Source organism: Dermacentor variabilis, chromosome 10 (genome assembly GCF_050947875.1).
Source record: "Dermacentor variabilis isolate Ectoservices chromosome 10, ASM5094787v1, whole genome shotgun sequence".
NCBI lineage: Eukaryota > Metazoa > Arthropoda > Arachnida > Ixodida > Ixodidae > Dermacentor > Dermacentor variabilis.
In genome coordinates this window covers 62,189,903-62,216,761 of record NC_134577.1, presented here as the reverse complement: position 1 = coordinate 62,216,761, position 26,859 = coordinate 62,189,903, and the positions used below count along the sequence as shown (strand labels likewise).

The 26,859-nt window shown below is 43.1% G+C and overlaps 1 protein-coding gene across 1 annotated transcript in view; it reads right to left on the bottom strand.

The window, feature by feature from the left end:
- The window catches only part of LOC142559567 (uncharacterized), a 78,482-nt gene that overhangs the window by 9,110 nt on the left and 42,513 nt on the right, over positions 1 to 26,859 (bottom strand). The window contains exon 7 of the mRNA XM_075671148.1: positions 24,994 to 25,162. Coding sequence (XP_075527263.1) covers positions 24,994 to 25,162 — 169 coding nt within the window. The remainder of the gene's footprint in view (positions 1 to 24,993; positions 25,163 to 26,859) is intronic.

Sequence of the window (26,859 nt, the reverse complement as noted above, 5' to 3'; positions counted from 1 at the left end):
AGATTTTTGCTGACACTATTTTTCCCTGCTCGCGAAGTAGGTGTATCAAGAGTAAAGCAAGTGCGTTATAGCTGCTACTTCAGTGCAGCACGTCACCCAATTTAATGACGGCGCGTTTAAAATATGACTTGTTCGTTTCATATTCCGAAATACAATTCACAATTTATTCAAGGTGCATTCAAGGACAGCTTTACGTTTCCCTACGTTTTGTCATCGTTTTTTTGTTAGTTTCTGCCATGGTACTATCGGCAGAATACATGAGGAGTCGCGGTCGTGCCAAGAACGATAGAATTCTGCCGAAAAAAAAAATTATGCAGGTCCAATGCACATGCTGGAATCCATATGAAGCAAAGCTTCATGTATAAATGCCACACAACTAACGGCGATGCTAACAATTGTTTCATTTCATCCGGTGCAACGAGTAAATTTATGCGATGTTTATGAGAAACGTTCACGTGGGACAATCTTTATCATTGTGAACTACGCTATTAAGAAACCATTACGAAATCCAAACACCTAATCAGGCGGATGCACAGCCTGAGATGCCTCTGTAGTGACGTCACGAGGACGAATGCGATGTGTGATGCCTATCGATGGAAGCATGCTGATGACAGGTGTGTGCACAGGAAGGTAGGACGCATTTGTAATCACGGGAAATCTGGGCACAGTGAGACACATGTAATCTGAAGAAGGTGCAGTTCGGCAGCTTTGCGCGTATGGTCATGGAGGGCCATGTACCCTCGGTTGTTGCAGCATCGTGCCTCGCTGCTTGTACCACAGTATCCGAGGAGCAATTTTATCATTATGGGAAAGACCAGTTTCTTCGGCGTTTGTCAACGCACCAGGGAAAAAATTTTCAACACTCGAGATTGTGTTACCTATGCTTCAATGTTATGCTATGTTGCCTATGCTGCAATGGCTTTTGTGGACGATACTTCAAGGTTTTCTTCGTGTGTTATATGTACCTTCTCTCTTTTGTTAACTTCTGTTGGCGACTTACGGCCTCGTGAAGTCACATTTTAGAAGTTAACTGCTGGTCGCAGTTATCTGTGTGATTATTTAAAGACCAATAATAATGATGGTAATAATAATTAATCAGCGATAGCGATATGCTGTACACGACAAAAAGATTACGACACGATGGCGTTGACATAAGACGATGGCTATGTCGTTGGAGGCATGACTACTTAACTGCTGTGGAAGGAAAAATTTGCAACTCTAAATTTCTACAGCGCGTGCATCGTCATTGAAAATGATATTTAAACCGCAGCGCAGGTGTGTGCACTGTGGAATGTTTGTTGTTGAGTCTTCTAGCGAATAGATTTTTCTTTTTTGCCTGTTTCACCCATTTTCATGGATGGTCGTTGGTCGGGGTTAGGACTCGGACCAGAAAATGCTCGTTCATTCGTTCGTTACCATAGTCATTCAGTCGTTCATTTGTTCGTTCAGTAGTTCGTTCGTTAGTACGTTCATTCGTTAGTTCATTGTTTAGTTCCCTCTTTCAGTGGTTCATTAGTTGGTCCATTGGATCTTTCGCTCATTCAGGATTTTCGCTTACATTGGAACTATTATGTGTTAATTTCTGCAAAGTACTTAGTCATGAAGTGAGGTCATAGTCACCATCACACCGTCGTCCCATCAGGCCCAGCACACTCTGGAGTTAGTGATCACCCCAGAGAGAAAAAAATCAACCGCGGTGTGTTCCAGCATGAAGTGCCTAGATGGAGCTACTGTAATTTGGTCGTATGCTTCAATTCGTACTTCTTCTGTTAGGCACGCCCAACGCGGCTCAATGTTTGATCTATAAATGTGCATATGCAATCCAACAAGCGCAGTTAACATGTAATTTTTTACAAAAGTAGGCCATTGATGTTAATGGAGTTCTGCTATTAAAATCTGTGCTTTATTACTTGCATAAATGTTTGAGATCTCACTGACGTGCAATGAGCAACAATCCAATGGTATCGATTGTAATGCAGGTCATTTATCGATTCAAATTGTACTGCGGTAACATTTTCGAATGCGCTGGTCGTTTCGTTAGAGCAGCAGCACGCAGGTTTGTTTTTAAAACAGCATTCCTTCGATAAGAAAGGTATCAGTCAATTTATGCGTTCAACTTTCGATAGCCGCCATAAGCGAAAGTGTTTAAAGACGGTGAGTATTATCAGCTGCGATGTTTCACAGGCATAACAGCTGAACGACTTCCCTCGTTAGTGATCTGGCGCGCATGGGCGCACAATGACATGTTGCTAGAAAAAAAAAAGCGCACTACCTGAAGCGAGAATTCATCACTCCAACCGAGCACAGTCTGCTTGGAGTCTGCCCATGAAATCGGATTACCCTGCAGCCTTCGGCCCCACGTACCCGTGAGTAAAAACCACTGCTTCGCATTTTCAACTTTGAATTTTATTTGTGTGCAAGGCGGATGACACAGATTCCATCAGTAATTTCTTATTATGGTGGTTGTTCTTCAAATTCAATTCAAACGAGGCTCTTTTTGTTTTTTCCACGTAGCTAAACTTCCTAATACGAAGTATAGCATAAATAATAAAGTTTTGGTTCTTTTTCTGCATAAATGATGCACCGCAGTAAATTCCCTGCTAGTTAGGGGCCAATGTACTTCCGGCGAAAGAGTTAGATTTGTTGCATTAGGGAGACAGAAAAACATTGCTAGTATCTGGTGTAAACAACTGTCATCTAATCTAGGTTTGACTATATATAAGGACCACCGACAAAAAGACACAATTGAAAAAAAAATGCACACGCAAAACAGTGTCGTGTGTCTGTCTGCTCTTTTCTGTCATGGAGCGTTTTTGTGCACTGTTCTTAGACATGAATAAAAAATTCACCCACATTTCCAGTATAGTAATTGAGGTTTTTTTTTTCTTTTACCTCCAGCCTCCAAGACGCTGCTCAAATTTTTTTGCACCCCTTTGTATTATATTGTCTCTGGACGCACAGTTCAACGGAGAATGTGTCAACACCGGATGTAATACCAAGGGCCAGGATCCTCACAAGGTACGCTTCTGAACACTTCAACTAGAACCGTGATTTGTTCATTTATTGGACAAACTTTTGTTTCACCATTTCTGGCTTGCATGTTTGTCGTGGCTTCATCATTTCTCTTTTCAGGAAGACGGACAAAAGAGAGATTACTGGTGCGCAAGCTGCCAACGCCAAGCTATAAGAAGCTCAACGGTTGCCATAATGACAACAAGTCCTCTTGAACTAGGTGCCTCCCCATGAAAAGTTTGCAAATTTGCCAGATAGCGGGGTGGGAGCCCTAACAGGAAAGCAACAGCTTAAAGTTTTGTATCGTACCAAGCGGGAATGCCAAATTTTGACATACTAGTTACTTGATTTTAAGGTCATTTTATGACAAATGGAGAAGTAACATGTTGAGTCCCAACTTGTTCTTTTCTGGTCATCAGAACCATAACAACACGAACAGAACAAGATTAAAAGCTCGTACTTGGTAATGTACAAACTCTGTCATCTACTCTTTGCCAATCAGCTTCGCGGGCGATAGCACCATCCCATGCTCCCTTACAACGTTAATTTGCTGCAAGAAAATGCAAAGAAATTTAAAACGATCAAAAGCGCTCAATAAAGCTCTGACAAAAATGACACTTTATGGTGACTCAATCTCTGACAATCACTCGTACATCGCTCAGGAACAGTTGGCAAGAAATCAATAACTAGGCTAGCCCTGCGCAGCAATAAAAGACATGTTAGAAAATGCAAACTCAAACTACTGGCCCACTCCACATTTAGAAACATGACGGACTAATACAATTTTTCTGTTCAAACAGCAGATGAAAAACCTGAGCACAATGTGTTCCCACAAAATTCTTGAAATATACTCGCTGAATAGTAAATTCGGCTTAACATTCAGATTATCAACAGTGGTCGACCAAGAGGAGCCTCAGTGTGGGAACTTCCCTTCGTCACGACCATCAGAAATATGTTTACTTGTTGAAACCTCAGCTCCACGCTGAGGCTTCCCTACCTCACCTCTGTTACTCGGTTGACGTTTTCATCTCCTTGCAAGCTTTTTACGTTGTACGAATAAAGAGTTTTGTCGGGCGACATGAAACCGTTAATTCCCTTTTCAAAGGATACGTTAGCATTTACTGTGCTTGCTTATAGTCTCCTTGTTTATTTGCTCAATCTTTGCAGAACATCCTTGTTAGCACTGTTGTTTCCACAGCGTTCCTTCCATTCCTATGAGTACTCCGCTTGTGTCGAAACCTTTACTGCCGCACCTGAACACTAAATGTGCAGCGGAAATATCAAGATCAGACAATATGCACTGTAAATGTCACCATAACGTCTTTTGTATTGCTTTTTGCTACACTATGTACATCTTGCCGATCTGTTATGAAAAGAATGGGACATTGCAGGGCAAGCTTGCTGACACTTCAACTTTGCCGAGCACTTTTTTTTTTTACTCTAGCCTAGATCACAGAACGCAGACAATATACGTACAGTTTGGAACATGCCAAGCAGCACTGTACGCAACTACAGTACGAGGATAGCCAAGCATAAATGTCGTTCTGAAGCTTCGTTCTACCTGATTTAAGCGGCGCGCCTAACATGATGAGAACAATTTGCCCGGTTTCAGCTTTCCATTCTACTAAATAGATGGCTGTCTGTATTTGTGTATGTTGCAAACTAAGTGACTGACAGCATGAAGCCCACCTGACCTGTACGAAAATTGTGATAATATAATGCTTCCTTCACTATTAACAATAAACGATGCAAGCTTATTTGTTTGAAAACTTTTTTGCCAGTTGAGGCCTCTCGGCCACCTGGCGACATAATAAAAATAGCTCTTGTCATATTGTGACCACAGTCAGTAAGCAGCTATCTCGCGGCGCCATGAAACAAGATGATGTTGTGGAAGAGAAGGTCTGTGATGTCAGTGGCGCAATTGGTCGGGGAGAGCGCGTGTGATGGGGGGGGGGGGGGTGTCGTATCAGGTGGCGTAATCAGTTGCAACGGCTACCCATTTGTTGCCAGAGGATGATGTGGTAAAGGTACCGAGGAGATCTAATCCGACACGGAAGAATGGTTCCACAAGGACGGTGATCGGCAGGAGATGACCGGAAGACAACACCTAAGGCGTTTTTAGATGCTGGCAGGAATCGCAGGCAGCAACATAGCGTCGGACGGAGCGAGCTAGACCGGGCCAATAGAAGCGACGGCGAACGCGGTCGTACGTGCGAGATATCCCAAGGTGCCCTGCCATGGATGCGTCATGGAGCTCGAAGAGCACAGCGCGTCGTAGGTGCTTCGGCACGAGAAGTTCACATTCGTCAGGGAAGACGTTTCTTCTGTACAGAATGCTCCCCTGGAGCATGCATCGGCGAACAGAGGCTTCGGCAGTTTGTCTAGTTTTCCGGCTCCGAGCGTCCGTAGTGAGTGGGGTATACGAGTGACGGGTCTGGGGTGAGCGAGATTGTCGGCGTTGGGGCGAAGGCGACCGTAAATAGGGGCGGTTCTGTGCAGGAGTTTCAGTTGCTGCATATTCAGACCGTGTGGCATAGGGACGAGAAGGGCAGCTCAGGTGAGAGGAGCCAGTATAGGTGGCCTAGGCCGGAGAACTCCAGTGACTGCGACAGTGGCGAGAAATGTGCCCGATTCAACGGCCGTGAAAATAAATGGGCTTGTCAACAGTGCGCCATAAAGACGGGTTGCGTAAACGTGGTGATTAATAAGATCTGGGCCGGCGTGGAATCGAAGAATGCAAGCAGACGTCAGAGCGACTGACCAAACAGACGTCAGAGCGACTGACCAAACAGACGTCATTCTTTTCCTCGTCATTTCGTAACCTTGTGGTTGTCGTGCTCAGTATGTCGGTGTCTTGTTCATCTAATTGTCAATGTCGCCAAGTCGTCGACGTCGTCGTTTTCGTATATTTGTCGTCATTATTGTGCTGTATTTGTCCCACCACTGGAGTGGTGATGTCTTCGACGTCGTGTTGCTGCCACAGTAAAAGCGGCATCTCCGTGTCGGGAATTTCTTCGTTAAACATTTCTTTTCAATTTTTGTTTCTTTCGTAATCCACAGGTCGCGTAAATATATAGGTGTGTAGTTTAAATCGAAGTTTTCTGCCCACCCGGATTCGGCCTGGCTGTTGCTGGCTCGGTCAGCACTTCGCCCGATATATATATATATATATATATATATATATATATATATATATATATATATATATATATATATATATTCTTTAGTGCACTTCACTTTCTTTGAATTAACCATTCAGTAAGTTTCACTGCGTGTGTCAGCAGGATACCACAGGTACAGAATCCTAAATGTATCTGGTCATATCATACTTCTCGGGTCATACACTCGACATCGCCATTGTTGCATCGACAAGCATCATAAGTCGCCTTTCTTCACGTCACATCGCCGCGTAAATTTCTACTACTGAGTAGCCGCCTGATTTGGCATTTGGGTCTGGTTATAGCTTGTGAACGATATCGCCTATAAGCATAAAATATTGCACGAGATTGCAATTGCCACCATTCTGGTCGATGAATATAAAGTATTTGGGATTAAATGGTGCACAGGTTGAAAGAAGTTTTATGCATCGCCATTTGATGTATAGCATTTATTTACACCCATCACTTAAGCTTCCCTTCATATAGATATCAAAAAGTCCATCGGATCTGCATATTTTATTCGTATGCTATGCATCAGACATTCCAGAGTGTAAATTTGGGCCGACTGGTTCATTGAAACTTCTACAACAGCGTCACCATTCAGGAAACAAAGATAGACTCCAAAAAATTGATTTTTTTGTATTTCCCTACTTTTCATCAGCAGTGATTTGTTTATTTATAAACCTATGACATTTACTCTGCACCGTTATGACTAAAACCATCAATTCCCAGTCAAAACATGCGTTTAAATCCTGCTGTTCTTGCAAATCGAGACACCATTACTCGTTATTCTTACGACCAGTGTAGCCAAGCCATCGTAGTTTCGAAATTTGGACAACCGGACGCGTAAAAATGTGCCAGAGGAAAAAAACAAGAATGTGCGTGTGCTCATCCCGTTTTGTGATATTGCAAAGGAGAAACCTTCTCCTATACATTAGAGCAACTTATACGATGCGTTACAGTTATCCTGGCGAGTAATGCAACATAGGACTCTCTATTCGTGAAAGTTATCAGTGCGTCACCATTCTAAACTTGTTGAATAAAAACGTTGCGACTTTGCTAGTTGGTAAAGTAATACAAATACTCTGACAGTGCAAAAATGGGCAAATATGTATAAACGACTCGCGCGAACATTGCTGAATTTTCAGGCAAGTAAATGAAAAAAAGAAGCGATATAAGCCTATATCATCATTCTGGAATACCTTTACTAGTTATGCGCTAGAGCAACCTTCTCCATGCTTACGCACGACAAAACCAGTTACAAAGTTACCCCGTCCTTTCACCTGGTTACCCATTGCATCTCATAGCGCCAGTAGCCAAAGGCGACCTTAAAAATGGGAGCAATATATATAGAAAGCCAATCAGCAGGAAAGAAATTATAGCTGTCATCATCCTCATCAATATCACCATCAGCGTACGTCGTTCTGCTACCGAATTCCCACAATCCTTGTCTTGCGCCATCTAATTACATGTAATGTTTGCAAACTTCCTTGCCCTACTAATTCCCTGCCGTAAAAGACATGGCGCTTGAATTTGTCATGCGTTAGTATCGCATGGGTTCGCTTATGCTGTCACCTCAGGAATATCGGTATCATGGAATGAATGACCTAAGTCATTCTTTGCAACCTATAATCTCCCTTCTTCTGAGGCTTTAGTCGTTTTCCTCGCCGTTTCCAGAATTGTTCATTTCGTTGGAGTTGGCGTTACGTTCGTGTGCTTCACTAGCACTTATCTGTGTTTCCTCTACTTTGCATCGTTAACCGTCCTGCAGCATATTAACGTCTAACGTCTTGCCAGGAAGTATCACGGCCCGCACTTTCGCATTCGAGCTGGCCTTGCTGTACATGATCTTACGTAGGTGAATAACTATCATCGAAATGCGGACAGCCAGGAGTCCGGGAGCAACGTCTGGGGTGATCACTTTTCGAGCGATCACTTTCAGAGGCGATCACGATACCTCTCACGCCGTAAGCCGGAAGTCTTGAAAGAAATATGTTATTCTTATTCTGTCAAACGCTTTCGAGAAATGTACAAATGTTCTTAATACAAATGATTTGTTTTCTATAATAAGAATAAGTTCTTTTTGTTTGAGCAATGCAACTTCGGTAGAACATATTTCTCTGCAACCAAACTGATTGCTGGTTATTAAACCATATCTTTCAAAAAAATTAAAAACGCACATAGATATCTTGCTCTAATTCCTTGGAAAAAGATTGGTGAAATGGATATGAGCCTATAATTAGTGGTAACTTACTTAGCGCCTCCTTTATGAAGAATGACGACATCCGCTTTCTTCCATCTGATGGAAAAATACCGATACAGAGAGAAAAATTATAAATATAGGTTAGAATTTGACAACTAACATATTAGAGCTTGAATTCTCGATCCAAAAGCATCTACACATTTGCTGACTTTCATACGCCTTAAAGCGGCTACCACCTCATCGCAATCACACGCAATAAGAACCATGGTACCATGTACCTGACTTTTCAGGTAATCGCGAACACTAGGGTCATCTTCCCTTTCAACAAGAAAGGTGGAATAGCCGTTAAACTTGTCACTTAAGTCTCTACCAGCATAGCTGACACAGTCACTTGTAAGACAAAAAGGTGAATCAGATCGTCCAGAGCTTAAGAGCATGTTTACTCTACACCAGAGGGTGTTCTAATCAGTAACCCCTTCGTATTAGGGTAAGTGACATTGGTTCTTAATTTCCTTAATGTGACGTTTAGTTTATTGCGGAATTTTTTCGAAAATTATGAAATAAAGGGAGCCATGGCTCAGCAATAACTACTGGCATAGCTTGTTCTTAGAAATAATCTTATAGATGCGGGACGTTGTCCATGACTTACGAGCTTTCTTTGGTTTACGAGCTTCCTTTGGTACTCTTTGAAGTATGATGCTGTACAGAATAGATGGTCCAGGTGTCGTGTCCTCACCTCCTTCACCGTGCTTCTAACATAGGCATGTGATGTCCTTTCTTTTTTTCTTTCATTGGTGCCAAAAACGAACCGCACGAAATGGACATGGTCGTGTCCTGCACGCATCTGTCATGCAAATACGATGCTGGCCTTTCGTGCGTCATCACCGAGTCATGCGTCATCGCCGAGTCATGCGTCATCGCCGAGTCATGCGTCAATGCAACACGGTGGCCAAGAGTACGAGTCAGGCTGGCAAGGTGAGCGCATCGAAAATGGGACGTATTGCGCCGCAATCTTTCCATTGCTTTTCGCTCTTCGAATTGCCTATAAACAATTTCACACGCACACAAATCAAGTATGCCAATGCTTCTTTCACACTTCATTTCATAGCAATGAAGTGTGAGCATCATCATCAGCATCAGCTTATGTTATGTCCACTGGGGGACGAAGGCTTCTCCCTGCGATCTCCAATTACCCCTGTCCTGCGCGAATAGATTCCTAATAGCGCCTACGACAAAATCCCATAAATGTTTATTTCGTTATTTTTTATATAAAGATTAAGCAAGCAAAAATTGGTAACAAGCGATGCCACAATTATTCTACATGACAGATGGTATTACTACCAAAAATTGCAGACATGGAGCTCATCCAGTGAAGCAGTGCATCAAGACCACGGCAAGAAGAACGTAGCAGACGCGCGCAGCTTAGTAACCCAAAGTTCATCTGAAAATAGCCTGAAAGCATCTGCACGCTTCACAGCTTGCATGTGGCGCTGCTTCCCGATTAACTTTCACTTATCGGCAGACGATCACCTTGTCTTCCTGTTTCGGGCGCGTCGCTTCAATCGCTACTTTTATCGCCCCAGAATCCCCGCAGTGAAATTCGTCTTGTCCAGGTAATCCGCTTTGCTGTCGTATAATCTCTGGTGAAAATTTGTCCGTATTACCCACTGTGGTATCTCTCATAATCTCTGAGTTTCTTTCGTATATTATACAGTAATTTAAAGCTGCAGCAAAAGGAAACTCAATACGTGTTTCCAGGCTCCTTCGTGATCGGCGGTAACCCAAGATCATTCGGCCTAAAGCTGCAACCATTGCTTGCCATTGGGCATTATACTCAGTGAATACGCACATTTAAAAAAAACAATTAAGAGTACAAGATTACGGCGGTCTGGGGCCCAGAGTAGTATTCGGTACGGCGCGAAAATCGTTGAGCCCACCGTCTCACTACTGATAGTATATTAAATATGACAGCACAACGAAACGCCTTGACGCAAGAACCTTCCCGATAGCTGCGCTCTACTTGTCTCAAATTGTACCTTCTAAATATTGTCCTTATCATTCCTTGGGAAGTTAACCCAGTTTTGGATATGTTTGTTTCTCTGCTGGTTTGTTTATCCGTATCTAACCTGTTTTACACCACCTTGGGTCACGGTATTCCGTGGGTAGGACAAATCGGTGTTGAGGGAATGTGGTTCGAAAGCAATCTTCGCACCAACGTGTGTCACTGTGGCTCTGTTCTGAGTGGCCCTGTATGTGCCGCTCATCGTTGAACCTCTTTTACATCAACCTTGGTTACTGGTTACGTGCCATTAATCGCCCGGGTGGCATACAATGGATTTGGCATTGCGCTGCTAAGTCCGAAGGCGTGGGATCAAATCCTGACAGCGGCGACCGTGTACAATATCCTTGATGCCAACTTGGGCAACTGCAGGGGCATAGAGTTTCCAAATAAATAACCTAGAGGGAAATGTGGCGCTAGTGTCTACGGTTATTCTCCTGAGCGTTGGCTCAACCTACATAGGAATGATGGGAAGTACAGGCTTAGGATTTGCGTCGATCTTTGCACTAGCGGCGTTTGCTTGCGGCGCAGTAAACGAAGCTATACTCAAATATTATAGCGTAAAATCTAATTTTATCTCTGCAGTATCTCATATAATGCGGAATGCATTACAAAAGCTTTGTGTGACTTTGAGATCGAAGAACGATTTACTACGGTTTTCACCAGGACACACCAGGGCATGCATTCTTGTGCAATTCTGTTCCTAATTTAACGCCAGAGAATAATTATTTATTTATTTTTACAACAGCAATAAGAACCGGTCATGTACTTATAGAAAAATACTGAAGTACTTATGGAAATAAAAATTTTGTATTGTGAGAAAGTGTTGCGCCTTCGAGAGGAATGCTACAAGTGTCGCCTGCTACGACGCCTGCTCGCTGCGAACGCGAGACTTTTCTCGCAGACGACAGGCACTTGCGAACTCGTTCGCTCTTTCGAAAGGCTGCGTCGGCTGTCACGATTGCTGAACGTCTTCAAGTACTTTTAAGCATATCTGCTGCACTGCTAGCAAGGATGCTCGAGGGCTCCTACGAGTATGCTTCATTTTATTTTATGTTGACGTACCGCTTCCGAAGCGTTACGGCTTGGTTTTGCACTTACCCATTTTGCGCCACTAGACTACAGCCAGGAAGCTGCAACCTTTCCTACCACAAGTAAGTTTGTGTTTTCAAAGTTCTAAAACACGCATTTCAACGAGCACATCAACAAGCAATTTCCAATGAAGCCCTCAAGCAAACTTGATTGTCAAGCCACTAGAAGTTCAACTGTCTATGACTTGTATCAGTTCTTTGCTCTTCTGAAGTTTCATAAAGCTCGTAACGCTACAGCGCCAAGCTAACACACTTAACAAACCAAGGTCCAAACGGTCAAAACATGTTCTTTAAACGTTTGCGATGCCGTCGCTTTCGCGTCAGGGCTTCTACAGCACACCACGGCACAAATCGTCCCAGGCGCTGGCCCAGCGCTTTATCGCCACTTCGAGCAACAGAACAAAGGCAGAGAGCTTTGCGTTTCACTGTCCCACTGCAGATTATAGCAATTGTGCTTGGAGCTAAACCAAAACTACCAAAAAAATACTTGTAGACTAGTTTGCCAGTGAACAGAATGCCAATCCGTAACCTGTACTTCCGATCATTCCCATGATGGTTGAACGATCGCAGCGCCAGATTTCCCTCTAGTTATACTAATATGAAACTGTATGTGCAGGGGTATTTGCCACTTGGAAGTCGAGGAAGTTGCTGCATCTCAGTAGACGTATGTCACGCCTGCTTGGGTCACTGAGCTGTTTCAACGGCGCGGTGTCTTGCTACCTGCCCTGCAGATATGGTGGCCAGACCTTCTAGCGTGATAGTGTCTGACAGCCCACGCCGCGGACCTGTTGGCCAACTCTTCTAGCAGGCTGATGTCTTGATCCCCACCCAGTCCATTTGATAGCCAGCTGATGTGACGGCCTGGTAACTTCCTTCCCGGCCTCATGACGGGATGGTCAACTGCTCTAGGATCCACGTGCCTTGATGTCCGCCCTGAGGATATGGTGGCCTGCTGATCTAGCGACCTGGTAACCCGATTCCCACTCTTAGGACATGGTGGTCAATGGTTCTAGAAGAGTGGTGTCTTGATGCTCAGCCAGCATGTTTAATTGTCAGCTGATCTAGAGACATGGTATCTTGGTGCTCGCTCTGCTTACCAGTTGTCCAGCTATTCTAGATGTATGACATCTTGCTGAGCCCCCTGTATACCTGGTGACAAGTAGTTCTTGTCTCCTAGGCTGGTGATCACACGATCACGCGCACATTAAGAAATAAGAGGTGTCAAATGTATTTTTTTTTCTATGACAATTTCATTAAGAAAAAGAAAAGTTGGGCGAGTTGTTTAACATGCAGAACTTCAGCGTTTGTGTTATCCTCGTAATTTTTGCGCTTTTGATTCGTGCCATTACTTTGTATTTAAAGATTGTTTTCGCCTCAATAACGGGCGATGTATGCTGAATCGATACACCGGGTAGAATTCGCATTGCCTGCTATTTCGACACGAACTGTGCATGTGTTTGCAAGAAGGAGTGCTCACATACTCTGGTGAATACTTTTAGCCTATAACGCGCGAACGCCACTCAAACCGCTTTTTTGAAAATACCTTGAATTGGATGCATCAATGATCGCTGCTCTTTTATGCATGACACCTCCATGGCTATTGGTTCAAACAATGCGAGGACGCACAGCCAGGTTGCGTTTCCTAGAAGAGAAGGTAAGCAAAATCCTTGCGACTGTATCGAATTATGCTCTGATAAATTTTGGCGTTGAGGCCACGCGAACTGCCATCAGCTAGTTTTTTTTTTGTAAGCGCTTCCATTTCTCGTGCTTGAAAAGAAAGTCGAATCTGTGGTTAGACAAATGTACCACCGCTGCCTCTTCAGTGCAGCGCGTACCTGAATTTGTTTTCGTGTAGATGAAATACACAACCTGTAGGAGCCTTATTCCCAAACGCAATTCAAAACTTGCTGATAGTATTCAGGACATACTGCAAGCAGGCAGCATTTGGTGATGCTTAACCTCGTTTTTTATCGTTTCTCTCGTAGCAGCATTAGTAAAGAAAAATGCGCATGTTCTATTTCAAGTAAGGCTTTTCTTAATAAATGCTTTACAGCTAACAAGATTGTTCGATTTCATCCTATGCAATGCTAAATCCATGCAATATTCATGGACAGTCTACTGCTTGTACAACCTTTAAAATTGTGCACTACACCGTTCAGAATCACTCCAAAATTTAAACACCAAATCAGGTGGATGTACAGTGTGGGACGTTTGTGTAGCGATATGAAGAGGGTGAAGGACACGTGTGGTGCTTGTATAGGGAAGAATGCTGACGACAGGTGTGTGCACAGAGAAGTAGAACATGTGCACACCAGTGCTGTTATTGTGTTACCACTTGGTTTGTTTATGTACCTATAGGATATGTTTCCCATTCCTTTTACGTGTGTTCACTCGTCGCTGAATTGTATAGTCTCTGCGTATCCTTTGACATGATAATTCTGCCGACTGTCCTAATTGTACACCTTCTCATTTTCACTCTATAATGCTCGCTCATGTGTGTCGCACACTTCGTGTGCTTTCATTATGTAATATCTCCCTTCCCCCTAATCTAATGCCTGAATGGGCGAAGTGTAGGCATACTAATAAATAAATAAATAAATAAATAAATAAATAAATAAATAAATAAATAAATAAATAAATAAATAAATAAATAAATAAATAAATAAATTAATAAATAAATTAATAAATAAATAAATATGCAGAGAAATGGCAATTTTCAGAAAGCACCTTTGCGCAAGGGGTCATTCATGGCCATGTGCAGTCTGATTTGACGCACAGGGCACATAGCCATTGCCCAGATTCGTCTGCAACGTGTACTTTCGCTTTTTTGTTCGCTTCTTTTTCCAGCTTTCGGGAACTCCGCTTTCGCTTTAGTTGTCCCGTCAAATTTTAGATGTTTATTTTATTACACGTTAACCAGTAAATATACTAACAATAGTCAATTACAGCTACATTCTACGGACAACAAGATTATGAGAGAACGACGTTGACGTGACGACGTGATGATGAATCTGTTGATGGTGGCGTGACTGCCTAAGTGCTGCGGCATAATGTGGTTGCAACTCTAAACATCCACTGCGGGTACGTCGCCATTGACAGTTTCCATTGACAGTTTCCATTGGCAGTTTCCATTGACTGTTTCCATTGACTGTATTCGTTCACTGTTTCCATTGACTGTTTCCATTGACTGTTTCCATTGACTGTTGCCATTGACTGTTGCCATTGACTGTTGCCATTGACTGTTTCCATTGACTGTTTCCATTGACTGTTTCCATTGACTGTTTCCATTGACTGTTTCCATTGACTGTTTCCATTGACGGTTTCCATTGACTGTTTACATTGACTGTTTCCCGCCACCGCTGTTCGTCCAGCAGCGGCGTCAAAAGCAGCAGCGCACGTTTTGGAAGGTTTACGCTGGTAAACTTCTAAGCGAATAACTTTTTTTTTACCGCTTTTGCCCGTTTTTTGTGGTTGGTCGGTGGGCAAGGTTTGGTGGTCGGGCCCGGCACGCAAACCGTTCATTCGTTTGTTCGTTCGTTCCTTCATTACTTAGCGACCCGCCGTGGTTGCTCAGTGGCTCTGGTGTTAGGCTGCTGAGCACGAGGTCGCGGGATCGAATCCTGGCCACGGAGGCCACATTTCGATGGGGGCGAAATGCGAAAACACCCGTGTACTTAGATTGAGGTGCACGTTAAAAAACCCCAGGTGGTCAAAATTTCCGGAGTCCTCCACTACGGCGTGCCTCATAATCAGAAAGTGGTTTTGGCACGCAAAACCCCATAATTTTTTTTCATTACTTAGTTCTTCGTTAATTCCTTCTTCGGTACTTTCGTTTGCTCGTTCAGTCATTCGTTATTTGGTTAGTTCAATCTTTCGTTTAGTCAATGGTTGGTGCTCTCCTCCGTTCGTAATTTAGCATATCCGTTCCTTCGCTCGTTCGTTCGTTTGTTTGGCAATTATTATCAATAGTATATGGACATTTACATTTTTTTCTCTGCAACAGCACTTAGGTAGTCATTCCACCACTGTCATAGTCACCATCGTATACTCGTCATGTTACTGTCGTTTTGAAATTTTTTGTTTGTCGTACTCCGCATGTCGCTGTGATCGTTTACGTGTCACTGACACGTTGAAGTCATTGTTGTCGCCTTCGTATCTTACTGGTTTCGTTACTGTGCCGTCTTCTCCATACTCCTGTAGTTATGTCATCGCCGTCTAGTCGGTGTCACAGTCAACCTTGGTCGCATTAATGACCGTTGCGGCCATGTCGCCGTTTTGCCGTGGTCCTCTTCGCGACATCATCGTACTGTTCGTGTTATAGCTAGCACCATCACGTCCTCGCCTTTTTTGTCGGGCTTCAACCTTGAATTCTCATCGTATATTGTCTTCTCAGTTTCTCTCTTTCGCACGCACTCACGCATGCCTCTGAACGGACTCTCACGCAAAATGTTTTGCATGGCAAAGGAAATAAAACACCTCATGAAACCTTGTAGAGCTATTGCTCTGCTGAGAGATAAGCATGCAAGCAGATATCTAGACACAGTGGCAAACAGCGTAACCATAACGTGAGCTATACGCACAGCGTAATAGGAACAGCTTCAAAAGCGCACGCTTCTGCTTGCTCAAATGTTAAAATATGTGTATACGTATATATAATATGAAGCTTTCTATATATACTATAAAGAGTGTGTCCCAGCTAACTTTAGCCGGAGTTAAAAAATATGCAAATGCCACGTAGTTGGATAGAGTGAAGGTAACTCTTCGGCTGAGCCCTCGAGTGACCAGTCGCATGGCAATATTGCGTGTATTCGCCGGGTTCCTTCACACTCGGTAAAACACTTTTATGAAGGACGTGATTAGGAACAGAAAGCTGTATCGGGAGTTTTAACTGTCGCTCTACAATTTTCTCATTGGCACTTTTCATCGAATTATTTTATTTGAAAAGTTGATAAATGAAAACTAATTACCTAATTAGGCTTGTGCTAATGTGTGTTTACGTTACGTGTGCGTGCCGTGAAAGTGCCAGCAAACGGGGTATTGTGTGACCTGTGTGTGAATACCTGCAAATTACTGTCGGTGCGCACCTCTGTTCTGCGTAAGGAACAATACGTATATTCCTACATGAAATGTTATCATACAATATCTGCACATGAGGATTCCAGAAGCAGACAGAAATCCCAATAAATTAACAAATCATAATGGATTGATTCTTTAACGCACTTGACTGAATTATCCTGTCGGCACGTTCCACTCGGTGTGCGACACTGTGAAACCCGAGGGACAAAACTTCGAAACGCTCACAGACATGTGTCATACTTATCTGTGAGTGCACCTATCACCGCCATTCTTGCATCAACACGCATAAGTTGTCTTTACCCTTGTGACATTGCTCTGTACATGTCCTAGGCTGTGTATCCGCCTTATTTATTGTTTGGATTTCGCCATAGTTTGTGAACGGTGAAGTCTACAAATATAGATTACGGTTCCATGAGGTTAAAGTTATGATCTTTGTGCTGAATAAACATAAACATTCTATGCTTTTACACGCTCAACAGCATGAAGGCAAACACATTTGTACGCGTCGTCGTTAGTTGCACAGCTTTTCATTGTAGCCTGTGATTAAGCTTCACTTTGCATAAGTTGCAAAATATTCTGAGGATCCGCATAATTCAGTTTTCGTGTGGCGTGCGTCAGACATTTCGAAGGCATAGCCTGAGCCAACTTGGAAGTTGCAGGATGTATGGTAGCGTGATCATATGTAAAACAACATTCTACTCTGGACCATTTATTGACATTGCGTACTTCATTATATTTCATATGCGGTGTTGGTTCTGCATAAGTCAATTATATATATATATATATATATATACACACACACACACTGTACCGTTTAGAACAATATAAGAAGCTGATAGCCTATGCAAGCATTTAGCCTCTGCTCTTCACCTTACTAATCCGGTAGCCACGTAACCCTACACATTTCTTTACTCCTTATCCTTACAATGTACTTCTACTTGCCTTCTCGCGAATATAAAACATGCTGAGGAAAATATTTACGATTTGGCCTCGTTGGCAATATAACGCCATTATACTCATACTGAATTAATGAGCTATTGGAAGCCAAGTCCGCAAAGCACGGCGCGATCTCCTAACAAAATAAATGAAAATAGAAGTGTAAATGCTATATAATATTCATTACAGGGTACCACAGTTCTTTGCGATAGCGCTACGAATTCCACGCTCATTCTCTACAAAAAACAACCGGTACATCAGTAATGCATTGCCCTACTGGGGCAACGCATTATTTATCAATACATCTATCCAAGAAGGTGACCGCAAAAAAGCAACGCAATGAAAATTAGGCGAACTCCGAAGGAAAACATACAGCTGTTGTCATAATCACCATCAGCCTGTCTTGTCCTCTCCCAGAAATTTCCAATGATCCTTGCCACGCGCCACCTGATTGCGCCACCTGATGCCTGACAACTTCGTAATATTATAAAACCGCTTAATTTCCTGCCGTCCTCGACTGCACTTCCTTTCCATTGACACCCATTGTGTAATTCTAATAAAGCACTGGTTACTGCCCTACGCATTGAATGTTCCACCCTGCTCCAGCTCTTCTTTCTAATGACAGCTAAAATATGGGCTACCACTGATGACTTTATAATCCACATCGCTGTCTTCCTGCCTCTGAACGTTATATTTAACATTTATCTACTGAATATTACTTCATAATCTCTAACTCCCACGGTCTGACGTTACTACCTGCAGAATGCAATGGTTCTATGCATTTCGAGGAGCTGTAAGCTGCCGATTCATTGTAAGGTTACTTACAGCGCAACACAGACACGGACAAAAGGAAGGTATAAAACGACGACACGGCCCTGTTTAATTTCTTTGTGAAAATAATTTGCATGCGTTAGTAGCAGAAAAAGAAGGGTACTTCGTTGTCATGAATTCTTGTGTGTATTCACAAGAATCTGAGGATGCAATTCGGTAAATTTTCAAAGGTATAAAGGTTAAGGCTGCGAATGTGAAGCAGCAAGCACTATCTTTGTTGGAAGGAATGAATTTGCAACGTTAAGCGGCTAGCGTAAAGAAAGCAAAAGTTCTGGAACTACACGTTGTTTTTTACTGTGAAATCACACAAGGATGGACATGCCGTTCTGGGCCATAGTCTCGGAAAAGGGCAGCTGGCAGTTAATTGTGTCGCCATTTCTACCAAGGAATCTTGTGTGCTTAACAACAGTTGATCATTTCCGGACAGCCAATTCGGATACTGTGGGCGAGTAGCTGGATGAGAGTTCGTTGACCATACTTTGTGCCTTCAGCGTAGATGTGGAAAACTTACATTACTCCCTTCCACATGCCCAGGTTATGAAATGTGTTAGAGATTGCATAGTCTGTGACAATGAAGAAGCCTTCATCAATGGTTGCGGTAACTCATTAAAAGCCTTTCTTGAACTTTTTTCCTTTTACTTGGAGCTACCTTTGTTTCATGGAGAGGGAGTCTGCATATATAAAAATAAAGGTATGCATTGGCTCGTGTGTGACATTAGCAACATTTTTCTGGGTTATATTGATAGGCAGCTAGAGGGCCACCTTGCTAAGTTCTCCAATAAGGTTCTCCACGATGTTGACGATTTCTCTATATTTTTTAGCAGTGACATTCACCCCGAGGGTGTTGATGAAAGTTTGATGGCATTCGGGCAGCATGGCATCGAAGTCCCTAAAGATCATCAACTGCAGTCTCTAGACCTGAGATTAAGCTTTGGTAAAAATCATGTGCACTCGAAATATGATCCCAGGTCGGTTAAGCCCATTTAGAACTATAAATCCGGTTATTCTAATGTAGTGAAGCGGGCTATAGCGAAGACTATCCTAAATGCTGCATTAAAGAAGTCGCGTTTTCATGTGTCGAATGCTGCCTTTTCTGATCAGGTAAATCGTGTACTGGACATTGGTTACCCTGAAGTGATCGTTTCATCTGTGAACGAATGTATGGCTCGTGGTGTCAAGAGCATGAATAACCAAGGTGGTAAAACTAAATTAGAAGAAAAAAGGAAAAAAAAAACGCAGTAGTACTGTATGTACAAAAATTCGCGCATGGGCTTAAAGACGTTGGTCCAAAGTGTAGTATTGATGTTCGTTTTTCTGCGAAACATAAGACAGGTCGCATATGCCCGTTAGTTGATAATATGTTGAAGGATGAGCAAGTAAAAGGAAAATGCACTGTTAAGCATCTGAACGGGTACATCATTTTTCCTAAGCAGGTTGTATATGCCGTTCCATTATCTTGTGGTAGAGAGTAGGAGGGACAAACGAAACGCTGTCTGAATGTTCGACTTATGCAGCATGAGCTATCTCTTCAAGGGGTTGCGCCACTTCATCTCCCGGAGCATTGCAAGTCGTGCGGTTGTCGCCGCTATTTAAAAAAAAATACCGATGTAATTTAGAAACACGCGAGCCAATCGACAAGGGAAATCGCTGAGGCTTAGGATATGAAGATGAAGGGACAAGATATGAAGGGACAAGGCATGTATCAGCAAACCGTCTATCGCTATTCATGACAAAGAACCACCTTACCAATGCCAATTTTGATTATGCGTCAGTTGGTCGCAGTTGCCTCGATGTATCTCTGTGTCTCGTGCATGTCATGGTTATGAACGGGCACTTTTATATATGTTAGACGTATCTTCAATAAAATAATCAGTCGAGAGTCAACGCCATGTCGTCGTTTTATACCTTCCTTTTGTCCATGTCTGTGCTGCGCTGTAACGAACCTTACAATGAATCCTAACCAAATGGCCCAACTTGCAGTCTTGATGCACGCTGCCGAGAACGATCTTTTAAGGCGTGCCGTATGCGATGCAACCGATTTCACTTTCCTGTGTGTTTCCTTCACTTGATGAGGATCACCTATGAATAATTTGCCTTCATATGTGTTATTGTTATTGAATCCGTCCAGAACCGCGCAGCACGCTTCATATCGTCGACATACCGACTTTCATTCCAGCGTAAGCTCCATTAAACTATCACTTGGCCTCACTTCCTTAGCTCTCAGACGAAAAGTTGCACGCCTGTGTTTGTTCCATGAGTTATATTTCAATTTGCCCTATCTGCGTGGTTCCCTTATATCTCGTCCCATTCGTACATCGCGCCGCCTATTCAATTCAAATAGCGTCCAACGACTTCATGGCTCCACTAATGCTTTTAACAAGTCCTTCTTTCCAACCGCAATTGGAGAATGGAACCTGCTGCCCGATTCACTAACTAATGAGCACGGCGCTACAAGGTTTAAGGCGATGTTGTTAAATCATCCGGGTTGACATGTTTCTTTTTGCTCCGATTTGTATTCATGAAATTTTATCCCTTTTCTTGTATTGAGTTTTTTTTCCCTGTAACCATTGTGTACTCGCCCTGCTGCCCTAACCTTTCGCCGACATGTGTGGCGCTTGTGGCTTCAAGGCAATATTGGCAAGCACCGTGTTAACTATCGCGTTCCTTGCTTCTTTTTATGCCCCTGTGTTGATTTGTTATATTTTTTTACCTTTCTTCTTATTATCTACCTTGTATACGCTCCCCCCTTATGTAATACCCTGACAGGGGCCTTTAAGGGTCTATAAATGATGATTATGATAATGATGATGATCGTAGAAATTGATTACCAATCTAGAATGCTGTTCTCGTGCAAGACAATTCAACATTACCTTACAGTCCTATGTATACTAATCTTTCACTTTAGTCTTTCATTCCTCAGGCTTAGTCATACGATAACAGTCATACTTTACCTTTAACACTAATTCATATAATAGAGAAAAAAAATTTTACGTGTGAGAATGTCTGCACCAAGGTCCTGGAAGCTTAGAACCAAGAACTGATCCTAGTAGCAGAGCTCATCGCATGCACAACGGGCCTTAAGCGGAAAGGGTGGAAGGTGAGATCTATGACATTCGACAATCAGTAGGCAAACATTACATAGGGAACTCTGCATGCTTTGTTAAGTACAGGCCGACTGAACATAAGCCAAATGTCAGGAGAATTTTATGGCGGCGTCCAACTTCCACGCACATGGTTATCGCCGAAAGCTCAAGGAAGCTCAAATCTTGCATTTTCATAAAAATTTGCTATAAGGAGAGAGATACTCGAGCTAAAATAAAGATATATGGTGTTTGGTTTGTTATACGTTATCATCGCATGACAACGATGCCTGTCTCATGCCAAGAGTTGCGGTATCATGGAGTGGCTGGCCTAGGCCATGCTGCACAATCTAATTTCGCGCTTCATTGCTTCGTTTTGATTTGTCGCTGTGGTGAGACGTAGCATTTATCCTAACCTTTCACAGAATGACTCATTTGTTGGAAGTTGGCGCTATGTCCATGTGGCTAACTTGCCCTAACCTGTTTTTATTTTCCTGTCCATCATTTACTGCCCATCAGGCTAATAATGTATTATGATAAAACACCACAAACTGTTTCAGCTGGCGTTGCTGTGTCTGGCACTACGTAGGAGAATAACTATCATCGAGGCGCTGACCGCCAGTGGTGCGGAAGCGCCATCTAGGGCGATCACTTCTCAGACAATCACTTTGCGAGGCGACCACATCGTATTTATACACGTATACGGCCGAAAGAGTTCCTGAATCTGCCAATCTCGCTATCTCATAGCGTACAGACTAGAAGGTCAAGGTTTCATGTTCTCATCTCTTTCAACCTACTTCTCACATATGTTTGCGCTGTCTTCTTTTTTTTCTTTTTCTTCATTGGTGCTGAGAACGAACAGCCCGAGGTTGGCCTGGACATGTCCTGCATGCATATATCGGGAAAAGACGATGCTAGCCTATCGTGTGTTGTGGGAGGCTGCAGCATAAGTGTGGCGAGACTCTGCAATCTGGCCAGAAAGGTGAGCGCATCGAAAACATGATTTCCTGCTGCGTACTATTTCCGTGCCCTTTCGTTGCACTGCAAAAATGCTTACACCCTTATGGTTGTTTTCTTGTCTCGCTGGTAACACCCTTACCATTAGGTCCTTACAGAAATGTGCAGAGGCCCTCAACGGAGCGCTAACTAGACGTGCGATGACAAAAGACGTAGCTGAAAACTATTAATTCGTTCTGACAGCCTTGGACGCACAGACATATCCGACAAAGGAATTTCACAAGGAGGGATGTGAAACTCACCTTATTGTATATATACAGCACCGTTTTTAACAAACTAATCAGCTCACGGGATGCGTAAGCATTTAGTTTTTGCTCTTCACCTTGCCGTTCCATATACGACGTTATCTTGCTCGTTTCTCGACTCCATCTATTTACGATGTACCTGTACTTGCCTTTCCGCAAATATAGAACTGCTGAAAAAAATATTTACTTGAGCTCATTGGTAATGTAGTACGTATATACTGACAGTGCATAAATGGTTTATTAAATCGAAGTACGCAAGCACAGCGCGATCTTCTGACAAAATAAATAAAAAAACAGGACAAACATAATAGTATATATCAGCCGTTCTAAGATACCATAACTGTTTACGTGACAGCGCAACTAATGCCGAGCTCACGCATGACAAAAAAAATCAACCGACAAATCTGTAATGTAACGCCTGATCCGTATCCTCAAAGAAAAATAAATGATATCTGCCTTCTTCTTGAGCAGTTGTCGGTAAATTTTGTTCGTTATTGTCCAAGGTCACAGCGTTGCTTCGTCTCCTTACCTATTGAACTTCACTGAGCCTACCAGCGAACGTGGTCGTAAAAAGTTGTTTAGAAAAAAAAAAAACTTTCATCAAGAAAAAATAAAACAGAGATTATCATCACCAGCAGTTTCCCAGCACGTCACCTACCAGCAGTTTCAAATAACGCTTGTCTTGTGTGAGCTCATTTTATGTTGTCCCTTCCAAATTCCTATTTTTATCGAACCACCTAATTGCCTGCCATCCTCGATAGCACTTCCCTTCGCGTGGCACAAATTGCATAACTATAATAAAGCACCGGTTATAAGCCCAACAAATTACATGGCCCGTCCAGCTCCATCTTATCCTCTTAATCTCAACTTGAACAATGGCCAGCCCTGAAATTCAGTTTACGGTTTTGATGTTCTTGAACGAGAGGTAGTACACTTCTCATTTCAAGGTTCATTGTTGATCCCAAGGTTTCTGCTCACTATGTGAGCACACGCATAAAACAATGATTTTACACATTTCAAAGATATCGGTAAGCTGCCCCTTAATTATTACGTAATGCGTGCCGTATGCGTTCCAACCGATTTTATTTTATTGTGAAGGACATTCCCGTGATCACGGCTGCCTTTGACTGATTGGCTTCGATAAACATTTTCACTCGCCGAATCTTGAGACTGAATACCAATCGCGAATGGACATTGTCTTGCTAGGTAACTTAACGTTACTCAAGCCTTCTTTATATTAACATTCAACCTTACTATTGCATGTTGTCAGCTCGGTCATACGTTGCGAGTAACACGACATCTTATAATCGCAAAAAGTTGTATAGCGCATTCGGCATGTTCCACTGGGTGTCTGCCAATTCTTGGCCAATCCTGCAGAATGGTTATTAGCCAGATAGGATATACATGTGCTATTGAATATACATGGCGTAATTTCTAAACCAATATTCATGTAGGCTTACAACAAAAAATTTATCTTGCTAGCTGAACTCATCTCAAGCACTGCAGCCTTTGCGAGGTATGGCCTTAAATGCAGTCTATGGCATTCGACAATACGTCATCAGGCATGACTCAGGAAAAACTGCATGCTGCTTTAAGCAAATGTGCAATTAACCTAAGCCAAATGTTAGAATATAGTGTTGGCGTACAGTTTTCGGGCTTATCGGAATCGCCGAAGGATAAGAGAAACTGAAATCTCGCATATAAATGCGCATGAATTCACACGAAAGAGATGAGGTCAAAAATATATGGACGGATACGTTTGTGATGCGCTAGTAGCGCACGGCGCCCCTTGTGCTATCATTAGGATAATTGCGGTACCATGGAGTGGCTGGCCCAAGCCCTTCTGTACAACCTAAAGTTGCGGTTCTTTCATTTTGCTTCTGCCCTCTGATGAGACACAGTATTTACCCTCGCCTTTTCCAGAATGATGCATATGTTGGAAATTGGCGCTATGTTCATGTGCTTCGCTTACGTTTATTTTTTTTTACTGTCAATCATTTAGGCCCATGACGTTATTAATGTCTCGCCAAAAAACACCACGGCCCGTACATTTGCAATTCAGCTGGCGTTGCTGTGTATGGGACTACGTAGGTGAATAACTATCATCGAGGCGCGGACGGCCAGTGGTTCCGAAGCAAGGTCTTGGGCTATTGCTTATCGGGCGATCACTTTCGGAGGAGATTACACGGGATCTGTGCGAGTGTACGGACGAAAGCCTTTGTGTTTCTGTGGCAGGCTGGCTACCTTTTGATGTACAGAATAGGTCAAGGTTTTTTTGTACTCACCCAATTCACCGTGCGTCTCACATGCGTGCCCGTTGTCTTCTCTTCCACTGGTGCCGACATCGAACGACACGATATCGGCTTGGTGGTGCCGTGCTCTGTCGGGCAACGACGATGCTGGCCTTTCGCGCGCCATCACCAGATCAAGCGAAGGAGGCAGCGCGGGGACTGGCTGCACGAATCATGCAAGCAAGGTGAGCGCATCGAAGGAGTGAATTGTTGCGTCGCAACTTTTCGGCTGCCTTTCGCACTGCCAAATTATTCACATATGAAACGATTTCAGGCAATTTAAACTCGAGTGCGCCAATGCTTGTAGTTCTTAGCAATGATGTGTGGACAAGACGCTACAAAATATTATTTCAGTATTTTCTTATATTAAGGAACAATCAGAAAAAAAAATTTCACTAATGCAGTCCACAATCCCAACTCAATTATGTTATTGTCGTTTAATTTTATTTCTTATTGCCCAGCATGACTCAACAGAATGAAAATAAACACATTTGTACGCATCGTTGTTAGTTGGATAGCTTTTGATTGTAGCCTTTACTTAAGCTTCGCATCGCATAAAGTGCAACATATGCCGAGGATCCGCATAATTTTATTTTCGTGCGGCATGCATCAGATATTTCGACGTCATAACTTGATCCAACTCGTAAATTGCAGGATGTACGGCAGTGTGACGATATGGGAAACAAAATCCTACTCGGGACCATTTATTGACACTGCGTATTTCATTGAGTTTCACATGTCGTGCTGGTTCTGTATGAGTCAGTTATACATATGCTGCACCGTTTTGGACAACAACATAAGATGATACACAGCGCTACCATTTCTTCTCTGCTCTTTGCTTTGCTACTCCAGAAAGCACGTAATCCTATCTAATTCTTTACTATTAGTCCTTCCAATGTACTTGCATTTGCCTCTCGCGAATATAAACCATCCTTATGAATACATTTACAATTTGGGCTCGTTGGTAATACAACACAGTTAGACTCATAGTGAATAAATGAACTAATCCAAGCGAAGTTCGTAGGCATAGCGCGATCTTCTAACAAAAGAAATAAAAAATAGGAGAAACAGAATAGCCGCATGTCATTCACTTCGGGGTAACATAATTTCACCGTCCCTGCCACAACAAATCACCGCGCCTTCCAGTCTGTTCTTCCACATGGTCGAACCACGAAGCTGTATTATTTACATCCTTGCACCACACAGGTCATACTTGGCAAGCAGCCTATATTGTAAATCTTTTGTTTCACTATTCTTTCACCTCATTTTTCCTTTTGCGCGCTTCGCGTGGTGAGCATGCTTTGAGTGCTTTTTTTGCGGTTCTCCCAGTTTTTTGCGCGTGAGGCAGGCACTACGACGGCGAGTTCGTTCACGAGCCAACTCTCGGTGACTCTCGACGTAGGCAGCTTCTTCCTCGGGAGTATGCACTACTGGTGGTCTTCCCATAGTTGCAGCTGAGATTGAACATGCGGAAGCGCTAATCCAAAGCTCCCTATATTGGACGCAAGGCCCACCACTGCAGATGCGTGCATTGACGATTGACATCTTTGTGTTCCCTGATGAGGTCACACACACGTTCCGCTGCGACGGACAAAACGACGTCAGTGACGGTATGCCCGCAGTCCTCCGTTGTCGCTTGCGTTCGATGTCTGGAGTTTGCTCGGTGGCGTGGTTAGCAGCGTCCACCCGGCATTGCCGCTTTTGATTCTTCAAAATTAAATCGCGTCAAAATTAAATCCGTCCGTCGCGTAAGAAAGTGAATGGCTCATACCCGCGTGAGCAATGGCTCATACCCGCTTGAGCAATAGCTCATACCCCCGTAAACGCGGCCTCCCTATTACCACGAAAGAAGTGGAATTC